We start from the raw sequence: 12,758 nt of genomic DNA, 5'->3' as shown, positions 1-12,758 counted from the left end.
GTGCCCAGTTCTCAGGACACCTTGGAGGGCTTGGGGACTCACCCTGGGTCCCTCGGCATGTGATGTGTCCTGCCCACGGGATTTCTCTCGAGTGGATCCCTGGTCCAGGTCCTGCCCTCGATTGATTGAGGTGAGGTCTTTATTCTACATGTTGCAATCACAGAAATTCTAGGACATTTCTGTCAGTGTTTTTGCATACACAGTGGTCTAAATTTATTTGCATGCATCAGGAGGCACACACCTCTGGGATTCTTTCATTGGGTGTGGGACGACTCACTTATTACTGTATATATTTACAGACAGCTTATGTATGACCTCACTTATATTCTCTCTCACTCACTTATCTATATATATTATATATATTCCTCACTTATCTTATTGTATTCGATAGACTTCTCTAATTTACTTAGTCAGTCCCATCACATTCCAGTTGTACAGGCCAGTTCACGATCTTAGTCTTGCATCTTCTTCTCCTGTCCTTGCCCTGTCCGATCCTGTCCTCTTTCTTCACAGGGTGGAGAGCAACATTCCTATTTAATATTTCTTTGTTGAAACTATGGAATGATTCACTTATTATTCTGTTTACAATTAGTACTTTTTATTATTTTTTGCTCTCTCACCCCGCTGGAAATTCTGGTCAACTAATCAACTCAGATCCTCAATAAAACCTCAGTTAAAATAGATGTGTAAGTCACAGAGGAAGCTGAAAAACTCCACTATGACAGAGTAAAACTGTTCCGAGATAAAGGGGATACTGATTACCGTTCTGCTAGATCGAAGACCCGAAAAGGACATGCACACACACAAAATAAGATAATCAATAAGACATGGACTGCCAAGTACTTCTTTGGAGAAGTCAAAGGTTAAAGCCGTGTGCTTAATTTGTGGTACAATACACCAGTTAACACTGTGGTTTGCTGTTAAAAGACTAAAATTACAAGTATGAGGATGAATACAGAAATCTCTGAAGAACGGAAACTGCAAAGCCAACAAGGATTATTTCTTTCACCAAACCTTGCACACATGGACATGCACAAAGTCGCCCGAAAAAACTTGAGTATTTTCTGACAGAGAGTTTATTCAGGAGTGCTTATCGCAACCTATTGCGCTGATATCCCCGGAGAAAAAGAGAGCATTTGAGAATGTGCCACTCTCCTGATGCACTATAACAAGACAGTTGAGGACATCGCTGGAAAGATGGAGTTTCCACTGAGAAACAGAGCGGCCGACTGACTATTTTTCTTCCCTCACAACATTCATCAATCTTCTCTTTGGTTTTCCCCTCACTCTTTTTGCCTAGCAGCTCCATCCTCAGCACCCTTCTACTAATATACGTACTCTCCCGCTTCTGGACATGTCCAAAACATTGAAGTCTACTCTCTCGAACTTTTCTCCAAAACATCCAGCTTTGGCTGTCCCTCGAATGAGCTTTCCAGTCAGAAAGGTCTATTCTTCTCCTCACTAGCACCGGCCATTAATTTCTTGGGGGCAATGGTGAAAAAAGATGAATAAATAAAAAAGTTGTATGACAATGGATTAGGTAACCAACATACAGGAATGGGTATTGACATGGGTATTGACACCCCTCAACCTCGACACACAAAAACGATTAACATTGCTCCTAGCCAAATGGAGGGATGTTCAGCCAGGAAGATGCTGAGTGCCAGTCAATAGGGGGTGCTGCTTTATTGTGACACACACACACACACACACACACACACACACACACACACACACACACACACACACACACACACCAAGAGATAGGATGTGGGTCATGGGTTTTCGCCTCCTCTCAGTGTCCCACTTCTTCTTCGCTTACCTCTTTCATTGTATGACTTCCTGTATTTTGGGGTTCCACCACAAAGTCTCCTTCTCCCCTTTCCAACCAAAAGACACACCAAGTACTCTCCTGCCTGTCTCTCTGATCACCTTAGCTGTGGTAGTCCAGTCTTCTGGGAGCACCTCCTGTCCATCAACAGCCTGTCTCACCTCTTTCTGAAAGGCTGCACAACATTCTTCCTCTCCCAGCTTCCACCAAATGGTTCTCTGCTCTACCTTTGTCTGCTTAATCTTCCTAACCACTACCAGTCATCCTACACACCACCATCCTATGCTGTCGAGCTACACTCTCCCATACCATAACTTTACAGTCGGTAACCTCCTTCAGATTATATTGTCTGCACAAAATATAATCGACCTGCGTGCTCCTACCTCCGCTTTTGTAGGTCACTCTATGTTCCTCCCTCTTCTGGAAATAAGTGTTCACTACAGCCATCTCCATCCTTTTTGCAAAGTCCACCACCATCTGTCCCTCAAAGTTCCTTTCCTGGATGCCTTATTTACCCATCACTTCTTCATCACCCGTTTCCTTCACCAAAATGTCAATTACAATCAGCACCAATCACCACCCGCTCTGTGTCTGGGATGCTGAGAAGTAATTTCTCTAGTTCCTTCCAGAATTTTTCTTTCAAATCTAGGTCCCATCCTACTTGTGGGGCATAGCGGCTAATCACATTATACTTGACACCTTCAGTTTCAAGTTCCAGCCTCATCACTCGATCTGATACTCTTTTCACCTCCAAGACATTCTTCGCGAGCTCTTCCTTTAAAATAACCCTCCTCCATTTCTCTTCCCATCTTGTTGTTGTTTCTACAATAGTTAATTTTATCAGAGCAAATGAGACAGAACATGGTGAGTGAGTCCAGTCTCACTGCTGGATTTTTACTCTTCCCTAAAAGAGAACTTCTCACACATGAGAAAGCACGCTCAACGTCTAGACCTTGGATCTGCTTAAATTTGACCGGAGATATAGGTAACGGACATTCATGAGCATTTTATGCTGATCGATTGATCAGCTTAATTGTCATAATTCACTGATTCGATCAATGATGTCATTGATTGGCTCCGCAAAAGACATCTAAGACATCAAGTCTAAGTAGCCATTGTGCCCAGTCCAGTGTTCCCTCATTCAGCATGCGGGTTGCGTTGCAAAAAATACATGCATAAAATTAAATCGGGCGAAAAACATTTTTGATCCATCTTTCATATACAGGGAGTCCTTGATCTATGAGCTCTCTCTATCTATGCTGGTGACATAACCCGAATTTCCACGTAAGTCGGATTTCACCATTAATGTCAGAATTCACGTCAAAATACTTTGCATAAAAACAGTAAAAATACATGAAAATAGAAAAACAACATGCTTTACTTACCATTACTGCGAGAGGTGGATGGCAAAGAATGAGAGAAGGCTGTGCTTAATTATTGTTAAGCATGTGCAGGTAGCCCTTGTTGGGGGTAAATTCCTCCTTCGCATCTTTGCTTTTCTGCTCTTTCAAAGTTAGAAAAATACATAGTGCTTTTCCCCTGAATGAACATTCTGCTGATATTAAGCCTCCCTTGAGTCTGATGCTTGATCCATAAAGAAAAAAATCTTTCCATCTTTGGAATGATCAAAAGACATTTCTTTGGTTTTTTTTTTTCCCTTCAAACCCCCCCCCCAAAAAAAAATCACTGCATCCTTAATCAGGGTGAAATCCTTCACGTGCACTAAAAAATGAGCTTTGTCCAAAGTAAAAATCACCACAGTCGACGAACTGAAGCCGAAGTCTTTATCAATGTACGTCGGTGTTACTCCTTTCTTTCTTTTTATGATGTTAAGCTTATTTGCTTTTGTTTCGGCTGGACCAACATTACTTAAAAAAATACAAAATTAAAAACAAAAAAAAACAACGCTCTTCTTTTGGGCCATAATGTGTAAAAAGGTGTGTGAAAGACAGATACTCCCAGCGCACAGACACAAGATAGACAATATGCATTAGCAAAGCAGAAACACTTTGGTGATGGGGGACAAAATGGCAGACGAGATACCGGCATCATAAAGTCGGAATATTGTAGGTCGAGGACATTGTAACACGAGGACTCTGAATGTTTTTTCGTTCATTATATATTTTTTTCATTTGTAGTAAATGTTTTTTAATTTAGTGGGGTTTTTTTTTTCATTTCTTCGACATGTTTTAAGGCTGCTATACCCCTAACCACAGATGATAAACCTTTCAGAGACATAAGCAGTTGCTCTCATTTAAAAAAAAATACACTGCTGTCTTCTAGAATGAAACCAAAGATAAAAAAACTTGTTTGAGGCTAAAAGATTTGTCAGATATAAATGCCCCTCCATCCATTTTGCTCCCCTTTATCTAGGACCAGGAATAAGCGTTTTCCTCTTAAAAGAAAAATCTTGAAATATTTAGAAATTATGAGCATTATTGGAATGAGCAATCCATGAGGTCGGAGAGACAAATTATTCATAGCGACTGACTCATCTTTTCCTCCCGGCGAGGGTCTGCTGTAGCGTCGTTTTCCGCTGAAGTACCTTGTTTCAGGTGTTTGAGAGTAAAAAACAGCTACTGGTCATTGTTGGTGAACTTTGTTTTCTTCAGGGCGAGAATATTTTCAAAGAGACATGCAAGCTTCGATTATGTTTGACAATTGTGTGGGATGCCTACTTCGAGTAGTTGACTGCTCCTCCGCTGGAGGTACATTAAAGGTCAAGTGTCGTCAAACGGATGATTTTTGGTATATTATTGATGAAAAATGTGTTTTTTCACCACAAAACATGATTTTGACGTATACAGCTTTTTAACCCGCCAGGAAAATCCTCTCGAGGGATTTGTTTTCGAGAAGAAGCAGGAAGTGACGTACAGGACAGAGGCGCACCCTGGTGGACTTGTTTGTTACCTCCAGGAAGGTACCTTGTTGTTCCTTTGTGTTAGCCAAAATGCCGGCCCATTGCATTGCTGGAAACTGCTTGAACACCCAGAAGAATGGAATTACCCTTCATTAGTTTGAAAGAGACCCTGTTCGTTGTGAAAAATGGATTGCACGGGTGCAGAGGACGAGAGCTTCGTGGGTTCCAAATAACAGGTAGGTGTGTATACAGCTCCAAAAAAAAAAAAATAGTTTGGGGCGCACCACGTAATCGGTCTCTCTCATAGCGTAACAAAAGATCCGCGTATGAAATGTGTCGATGTGGGCGTCGCCTGGCCAACAATGTCTCGATAGTGTTCATCGCGTACTGCAGCGACTTTGAACATACCCCTAAAAGCAACATAGCTAGGCTCTACCTCCTCCTTATATGCCACCGCGGGCGCCGAAACTCAGCCACACCGGCTGAGGCGCCGTGTTCAGCGGTCACAGCTTCTGCGAAGGCTGCGCGTCAGGCTTTGCGATGGGGGCGGCTCTGAAGAACCCAGCCGAGAATGCGTTACTCAGTCACGTGTGGGCATAAAGCGCCCCGGCTCGACTGCGGGCACCCCCCTAAAGCTCGGCTCTGTCATAAGCCACACCGGCCGGCTGCGATGAGCCACGGTGGCTCATCTCCGCCGCGGGAGTGGATCGGACGGGACGCGGTTTGGCCGTGATCGGATATCATCTGAATATGGCTTGAAACAATAGTGTAATATTGCCCTGAGGGCTCGAAACAATAGTGTAATATTGCCCCGGTAACTTCAATCGGTTGTGTGGTGTTGTCCTTTTCGAAAAGAGCTTTGGTGTCAAAAGGGGCGTATCTCTGTTGTTCGGCTTCTGTAGTCGCAGGCACTGCACGTTTTCAACGGCGGAAGTGATGATGACGTCAAGGACAGATGATGTGACTAATATGTCGACCACTTGGATATCGTAGAATGACACTTCTGCAACTTTGTGCATGAATGACGCGCTCTCCGCTCACTTTTTTTCTTGTATAGACATTGCAGTGAATACTGTTATATGTATTTTTCATTACAATATCTATTTTAGAATGTTTATAGGGATGACACCTGAGCTTTAAGTAGATAAAGTAACCTGTTTTGATTCAAGATGCGTACAACTTTCAAGTCTGCAGCCTTTCTCAACATGTTCAATGGCTACATCTTTACAGTGTTCCCTCGCTACAACTCGGTTCACTTTATGTGGCCTTGCTATTACAATTATTTTTTTCATCGCGTGGTGCATCCCGACTGGCTGAGGGACTATTGACTATTGTCACCCACCCTAAGTATTAGATTGCACCACAAGGAGGGGACAAGCTACTTTTCCTCACAAGGGTTGTAGGAGTGCCGATCCCAGCTGACTTCAGGCGAATGGCAAACTACACAGTTAATTCGTCGCCAGTTAGACGCAGGGCGGGATGTTAATGATGTTATGTAAAATGCATCATCAAATGGTAGTAATGGTAAGTAAGAATATCATTCAAATTAGAATGCATGCAATAAATTAACCAACCTGCTCTGCGTAGGGCAAATCGAGGCTGCAGATTGAACACAGCATCCAGTAGCTGACGTTGTGGCTCCTCTTCCTTTTTTGGTCCACAAACTTCTTCCTTGTACTTTCCTGTCGTTCTTGCACACATTTTCATGCGCCGATCACAACACTTTTTGCGCTACATAAGAGGGATGAGAAAACCAAGTGAAAATTGGAGTTCTAAATTATATCAAGATTCAGATTTAGATGAGTGAAACAGTAAATCCATCCATTTTCTGACTCGCTTATCCTCACAAGGGTGACGAGAGTACTGGACCCTTAGGAGACTTTACCCAACTGGATCAGATGATCCAGTCACTCACATTTGAAAAATGTACATGTGTGTGTCAGTCATACTCACAGATAAAGTTGCGGGTGTGACTTGGGATGGAATAAAGTAAATCCATCCTCCCGAGTGTTTGAACACTCGGGAGGATGGATTTACTCTTCATACATTTCCAAAAGTCCTGATTCGTCATGAAAAATGGATTGCACAGGTGGAAAGGATGAGAGCTTCTTGGGTTCCAAATGACAGGTAAGTGTGTATAGAGCTATTAAAAAATTAATAGTTTGGGGATCGGGGGCAAAATACTTTCAGTGAGCAACCGGCCGCGAGCGAAGACAATGATAAACCTCCAACTTCACAGTGGGGCAATACAGGGCGCACAATATTTGAAATCAGCCTGTATTGTTTGTCTTTGACAATCCATGTAAAGCAATCATGTGGAGCTGAATCAACAATGAGCCATTGCTTGTTGCGGTCATTTTCATCAAGTACTGCATGTTCATATGCATGGAATAACATTTTGTCATTCCATGCATGAACATCAGCAGCGTGGCACAAGCTGGATTCCCACTTTTCCTTCAACATTTCAACATTACCCTCACATGGTGATCTCAACCACTAACTGAGAAGAGTCATGACAATGTAAACATGCTAACGGTATTTAGATTTCTATTTTCAAATCCATTCTTTTTCTTGAAGTGACAGAATTTAGTATTCACCAGAAAAATCATACTATTGGTCTTTTCCATTAAAAGCCAATGAATGCATGTTCAAACCAAATGCTTTAACCCAAAATAAATAAATACATAAATAACTTACATCTTGAACTGCATCGGTCTTTGAGGATGCCCTTGCAGGTGGCACAGGATCTGTGATGTCCTCAAGTTTTTTAGAATATGTGTGATTCTTGGAAACAGCCTCACTTATTGGGTCCATATCTGGCTGCATTGATGCATCTGAAATAAAGTAGATAAAAATAATTCAAATCTGTGTATTTTCAGAGGCAAATATTTAATACCCATAATTTAATGGAAAAAATGCACACCTAATGAATATCAATTGGAAATCAGTGGAATTATTTGAATTGATTCTGCAGGACTTCAGATTTATTTTGATTCAAAAGACCATACAGCACATATGTAAAACAATATTGATGTGAGAGTTCAGTTGATATTTCTTCTTGTTTGACATATCATTTAAGAATTCCTGCATGTGGTTGTCGTCTTTCTGGCATGGCCTACAGTAGAACAGTACGAGTACAAACAGTCAAACAAAAAAACTTGATTTTTATATCTTCGCACCACCTACAGTGAAGCAAATAAGTATTTGAACACCCTGCTATATTGCAAGTTCTCCCACTTCGAAATCATGAGGAGTCTGAATTTTTCATCGTAGGTGCATGTCTACTGTGAGAGAGATAATCTAAAAAGAAAAATCCAGAAATCACAATGTATGATTTTTTTAATGATTTATTTGTGTGATACAGCTGCAAATAAGTATTTGAACACCTGTCTATCAGCTAGAATTCTGACACTCAAAGACCTGTTAGTCCTCCTTCAAAAGTCCACCTCTACTCCATGTATTATCCTGAATCAAATGCACCTGTGTGAGGTCGTTAGCGGCATAAAGACACCTGTCCACCCCATACAGTTATTAAGACTCAAACTTGTAACATGGCCAAGACCAAAGACCTGTCCAAAGACACCAGAGACAAATTTGTAAAACTCCACACGGCTGGAAAGGACTACGGAGAAATTGCCAAGCACCATGGTGAAAAAAGGTCCACTGTTGGAGCAATCAGTAGAAAATGGAAGAAGCTAAACATAACGGACAATGTCAATCGGAGTGGAGCCACATGCAAGATATCACCTCGTGGTGAGAAGCTAAACATAACGGACAATCTCAATCGGAGTGGAGCCACATGCAAGATATCACCTCGTGGCGTCTCAATGATCCTTAGAAAGGTGAAGAATCAGCTCAGAACTACACGACAGGACTTGATCAATGACCTGAAAAGAGCTGGGACCACCGTTTCCAAGGTGACTGTTGGTAATACACAAAGACGTCATGGTTTGAAATCATGCATGGCACGGAAGGTTCCCCTGCTTAAACCAGCACATGTCAAGGCCCGTCTTAAGTTTGCCCATGACCATTTGGATGATACATAGGAGTCATGTGAGGTTTTGTGGTCAGATGAGACCAAAATTGAACTTTTTGGTCATAATTCCACTAACCGTGTTTGGAGGAAGACGACTGATGAGTTCCATCCCAAGAATACCATCCCTACTGTGAAGCACGGGGGTGGTAGCATCACGCTTTGGGGGTGTTTTTCCTGCACATGGGACAGGACCACTGCACTGTATTAAGGAGGGGATGACCGCGGCCATGTATTGTGAGATTTTCCCTCAGTCAGAGTATTGAAGATGGGTCGTGGCTAGGTCCTTCAACATGACAATGACCCGAAGCACACAGCCAGGAAAACCAAGGAGTGCCTCCTGTGGCTCCGTAAGAAGCATATCAAGGTTCTGGCGTGACCTAGTCCAGTGATTCCCAAACAGTGTGCCGAGGTACATTAGTATGCCGTGAGCGCTCTTCAGGTGTGCAATGGGAAGTTATCCAATTTTATGTAATTGCTAAAAAAAACATTTATTCTAATAAATAATGTATCTTTATTAATCTATTTATGCCAGTGAGGCACAATGACAGAAAGAACAAAAAATCCTCTTCTATTAGATGGCAGGAAGTACATACAGTTATTACTCGATCCATTTTTGGTGACATTTACTTTTGTTGGTGTGACGTGGGATTTTTCAATTTTAAAATATGTGCCTTGGCTCTATAAAGGTTGGAAATCACTGGCTTAGCCAGTCTCCAGACCTAAACCCAATGGAAAATGTTTGGAGTGAGCTGGAAATCCTTGTTTCTCAGCCACAGTCCAGAAACCTGTCTGATCTAGAGAAGATCTGGGTGGAGGAGTGGGCCAAAATCCCTCCTACAGTGTGTGCAAACCTGGTGAACAACTACAGGAAATGTTTCTTCTTTTCCTTTCGGCCTGTCCCATTTGGGGTCGCCACAGTGTGTCATCTTTTTCCACCTTAGCGTATCTCCGGCATCTTCCATTCTAACCCCAACTGCCCTCATGTCTTCCATCACCACGTCCATCAACCTTTTCTTTGGTCTTCCTCTCGGTCTTTTCTCTGGCAGCTCCATCCTCAGCACCCTTCCACCAATATACTCACTCTCTTGCCTTTGAACATGTCCAAACCATCGAAGTCTGCTCTCTCGAACCTCGTCTCCCTCGAATGAGCTCATTTCTAATCCTATCCAACCTGCTCACTCTGAGTGAGAACCTCAAAATCTTCATTTCTGCTACCCCCCGATATGTTTCCTGTTGTTTCTTGAGTGCCACCGTCTCTCATCCATACATCATGGCCGGCCTCACCACTGTTTTATAAACTTTGCCCTTAATCCTCGCAGAAACTCTTCTGTCAAATAACACACCAGACACCTTCGGCCAGCTGTTCCAACCTGCTTGGACCCATTTCTTCACTTCCTTACCACACTCATCATTGCTCTGATTGATTGTTGACCCTAAATATTTGAAGTTGTCTACCTGTGCTATTTCTTCTCCCTGTAGCCTCTCTCTTCCCCCTCCACCCCTCTCATTCACACACATGAGAATTCAACTACAGGAAATGTTTGACCTATGTAATTCCAAACAAAGGCTACTGTACCAAATATTAACATTGGTTTTCTCAGGTGTTGAAATACTTATTTGCAGCTGTATCACACAAATAAATATTTTTAAAAATTCTGGATTTTTCTTTTTAGATTATCTCTCTCACAGTGGAGATGCAGTTGCGATGAAAATTTCAGACCCCTCCATGATTTCTAATTGGGAGAACTTGCAATATAGCAGGATGTTCATATATTCATTTTCTCCATTGTATATATGAATGTAAACCACAGTAAACATTATTGAAGTCAGAACATAATTGATTTCATTAAACCATGTATGTTTGTCTTCCAGATCTCACTGAAGATCTGGTGTGGCCGAAACCAGAGCCTCCCCACATCAAAGAGGAACAGGAGGAGGAAGGGTTCCCCCCCATCAAAGACAAGGAGCTGCAACTCTCTTACGTGAAAGAAAAAGTGGATGACGAATACGCCTCCAACAAACAGGAAAAGTAGGATATAGCCAAGTTTCCATTGAATGGTGTCCATTTGAAGCTTGAAGATGAAAGTCAAGAGAACGGAGGAATGGAGCCTCCAAGTAACAGCTCAAGTCAACACATGAAAAGAGAGAGTGATGGAGAAGACCACTGTGGAGGATCACAAATAGACGGGGTCTTAGCACCACTATCAAACTGTGACAACACATCAGACTCTTTTCTTTAAGTGGGAGAACTTGTAATATAGCAGAGTGTTCAAATACTTATTTTCTTTACTGTACATACCTTTGACAGCAATAGTCTGCCTGCAGCATTTACAGTGAAAATCCGGAGGCAACATGACACTTGAAGATTGACCAAGCCTTGCTTCATCCTCAATATTGGAAGGGTTGTCTGTTTCATGGAGGCCAAGATCTTCTGTACATCTAGCAACTGCTTGTTCTGGACCAGATAACATTTCCTGACCACCCACAACAGGGATGACAGAGGAAAGCATTTCCTCAAGAAGCTGAAAAATGTAATGGAGAATTAATATTCTATCCCCGATTAGACAGTAACTCGACAGGCCAGAATTTAGGATCACTTACCCTTTTCTTGCTTCTAGCTGCATATCTTTCCCTGCGTCGCTTTGTACTTGAACTACTACTATTACGTGCACAACTAGCATCGCTGACCAGTGTGCTTCCCGGCAGTAGTAGCTGTTGTGACCCTTTGTCCTGTTTAGCAAATCGATCAATGAATATCGAAGGGACTGCTCCTGGATTGAGTTTAGGTTCCTTCAAAAAACCCAAAGAGTACCGAACCATACTCTCTGAATAATCGTCTGGGTGCACAAAATGTTCACTGCATACCCTGGCCTGTTTGTCGTATGGCTCAGGGCGACCACACTTCGCTAGCCAGTGGGTCCTTAAATGTTTCTTTTTCTTACTGGGCAGAATGTGCCACCGAACCTTCCTCGGATGATTTTTATGCGAATTACGGCAAAATTTCGCAATACAGTAGGGCATTTTCACGTGTCCGGTGGTGGTGGTACTGCATGTGATGACACACTACAAATCGGCCATGATTTCTTTGTTTACGAACAGAATACGTCACATACTCGCAAGAAGGTCATGTGACTTGCCAAAATGGCGGAGGCGTGAAAATTCATAATTGCTGATAAAAATCTTCTCAAAACACCATTAAATGATATCGTATTGACTTCAAATTTTCAAGCTACAGTACATATGACATGACCTATGGGATTAAGGCTTTTAATTTTTCAGTGAATGACCAGAGGTTTCTTTTGTTAAACACACAAGTATATGTAGGAACTGAATAAGTAATTTAAGTAGCAATAACTCTGTTTCACCTTGTCATCGGATCGTGTTTTTTTTTTTTTAAACTGCGTGATCTGCCGCAAAAGTTTTTGAAGAGCAAAACAGAGTGCCCGCAGAAAACCCACACAGCCACGAAGAGAACATATAAACTCTACACTGGCGGGGCCGGGATTTTAACCCCTGTCCTCAGAACTGTGTGGCAGAGGAGATAACCAGTATCACCGCGCTGCCAGATTCAAAATCCAGAGATTACGATAATTGTAACAACGAGTCTGAAAGTGGAGATTACTTTCAGACAAAGCCGATAGAATTTAGTTGTTAGTGTGTTTTGTTCAACCGCACTCAAGTGTCACTTTTGTCAAATCGTACTCGTCGGTAGCGCAACATTCATCGTCTCTCTCTTTGTTCGCATACTAGGCTAAACTAGGTCGAAAAGGTTGCACGTAACGACTCCAACCGGACACGAAGATTGCACAGGTGGTGTTTTAGTCCATTAAAGTAGAGATCATGGGTATGCCATGTCGAAAATTCGCAACATTCGGTCTAAATTCATGAAGACTGACTGAAGCCTATCGAACCTTGGCTTGGCGAGAAGGAAAAAGATAAGCCAAGCTCATTTACACCGGAAATATTTCAGCGAGCCACTGAAGTTAAGACAACCGTCCCTTCAAAATAAAATCAAATCTTCGATATATATA

At 42.2% G+C, this 12,758-nt stretch overlaps 1 protein-coding gene across 7 annotated transcripts in view; it reads right to left on the bottom strand.

Annotated features, from left to right (window-relative positions):
• Positions 1 to 12,658, bottom strand: part of LOC133493797 (uncharacterized) — a 41,791-nt gene extending 29,133 nt beyond the window's left edge. For all 7 annotated transcript variants that reach the window (XM_061807598.1, XM_061807601.1, XM_061807596.1 and 4 more), the window contains exons 1-4: positions 11,329 to 12,658; positions 11,027 to 11,249; positions 7,389 to 7,525; positions 6,266 to 6,422 (exon numbers count right to left, since the gene is read on the bottom strand). In XM_061807598.1, coding sequence (XP_061663582.1) covers positions 6,266 to 6,422; positions 7,389 to 7,525; positions 11,027 to 11,249; positions 11,329 to 11,748 — 937 coding nt within the window. In that variant the 5' untranslated portion in view covers positions 11,749 to 12,658. The remainder of the gene's footprint in view (positions 1 to 6,265; positions 6,423 to 7,388; positions 7,526 to 11,026; positions 11,250 to 11,328) is intronic.
• Positions 12,659 to 12,758: the final 100 nt, after the last annotated feature.

This window comes from Syngnathoides biaculeatus, chromosome 20 (assembly GCF_019802595.1).
Source record: "Syngnathoides biaculeatus isolate LvHL_M chromosome 20, ASM1980259v1, whole genome shotgun sequence".
Taxonomy (NCBI): Eukaryota; Metazoa; Chordata; class Actinopteri; order Syngnathiformes; family Syngnathidae; genus Syngnathoides; species Syngnathoides biaculeatus.
This window is presented reverse-complemented; position numbering and strand designations above follow the sequence as displayed.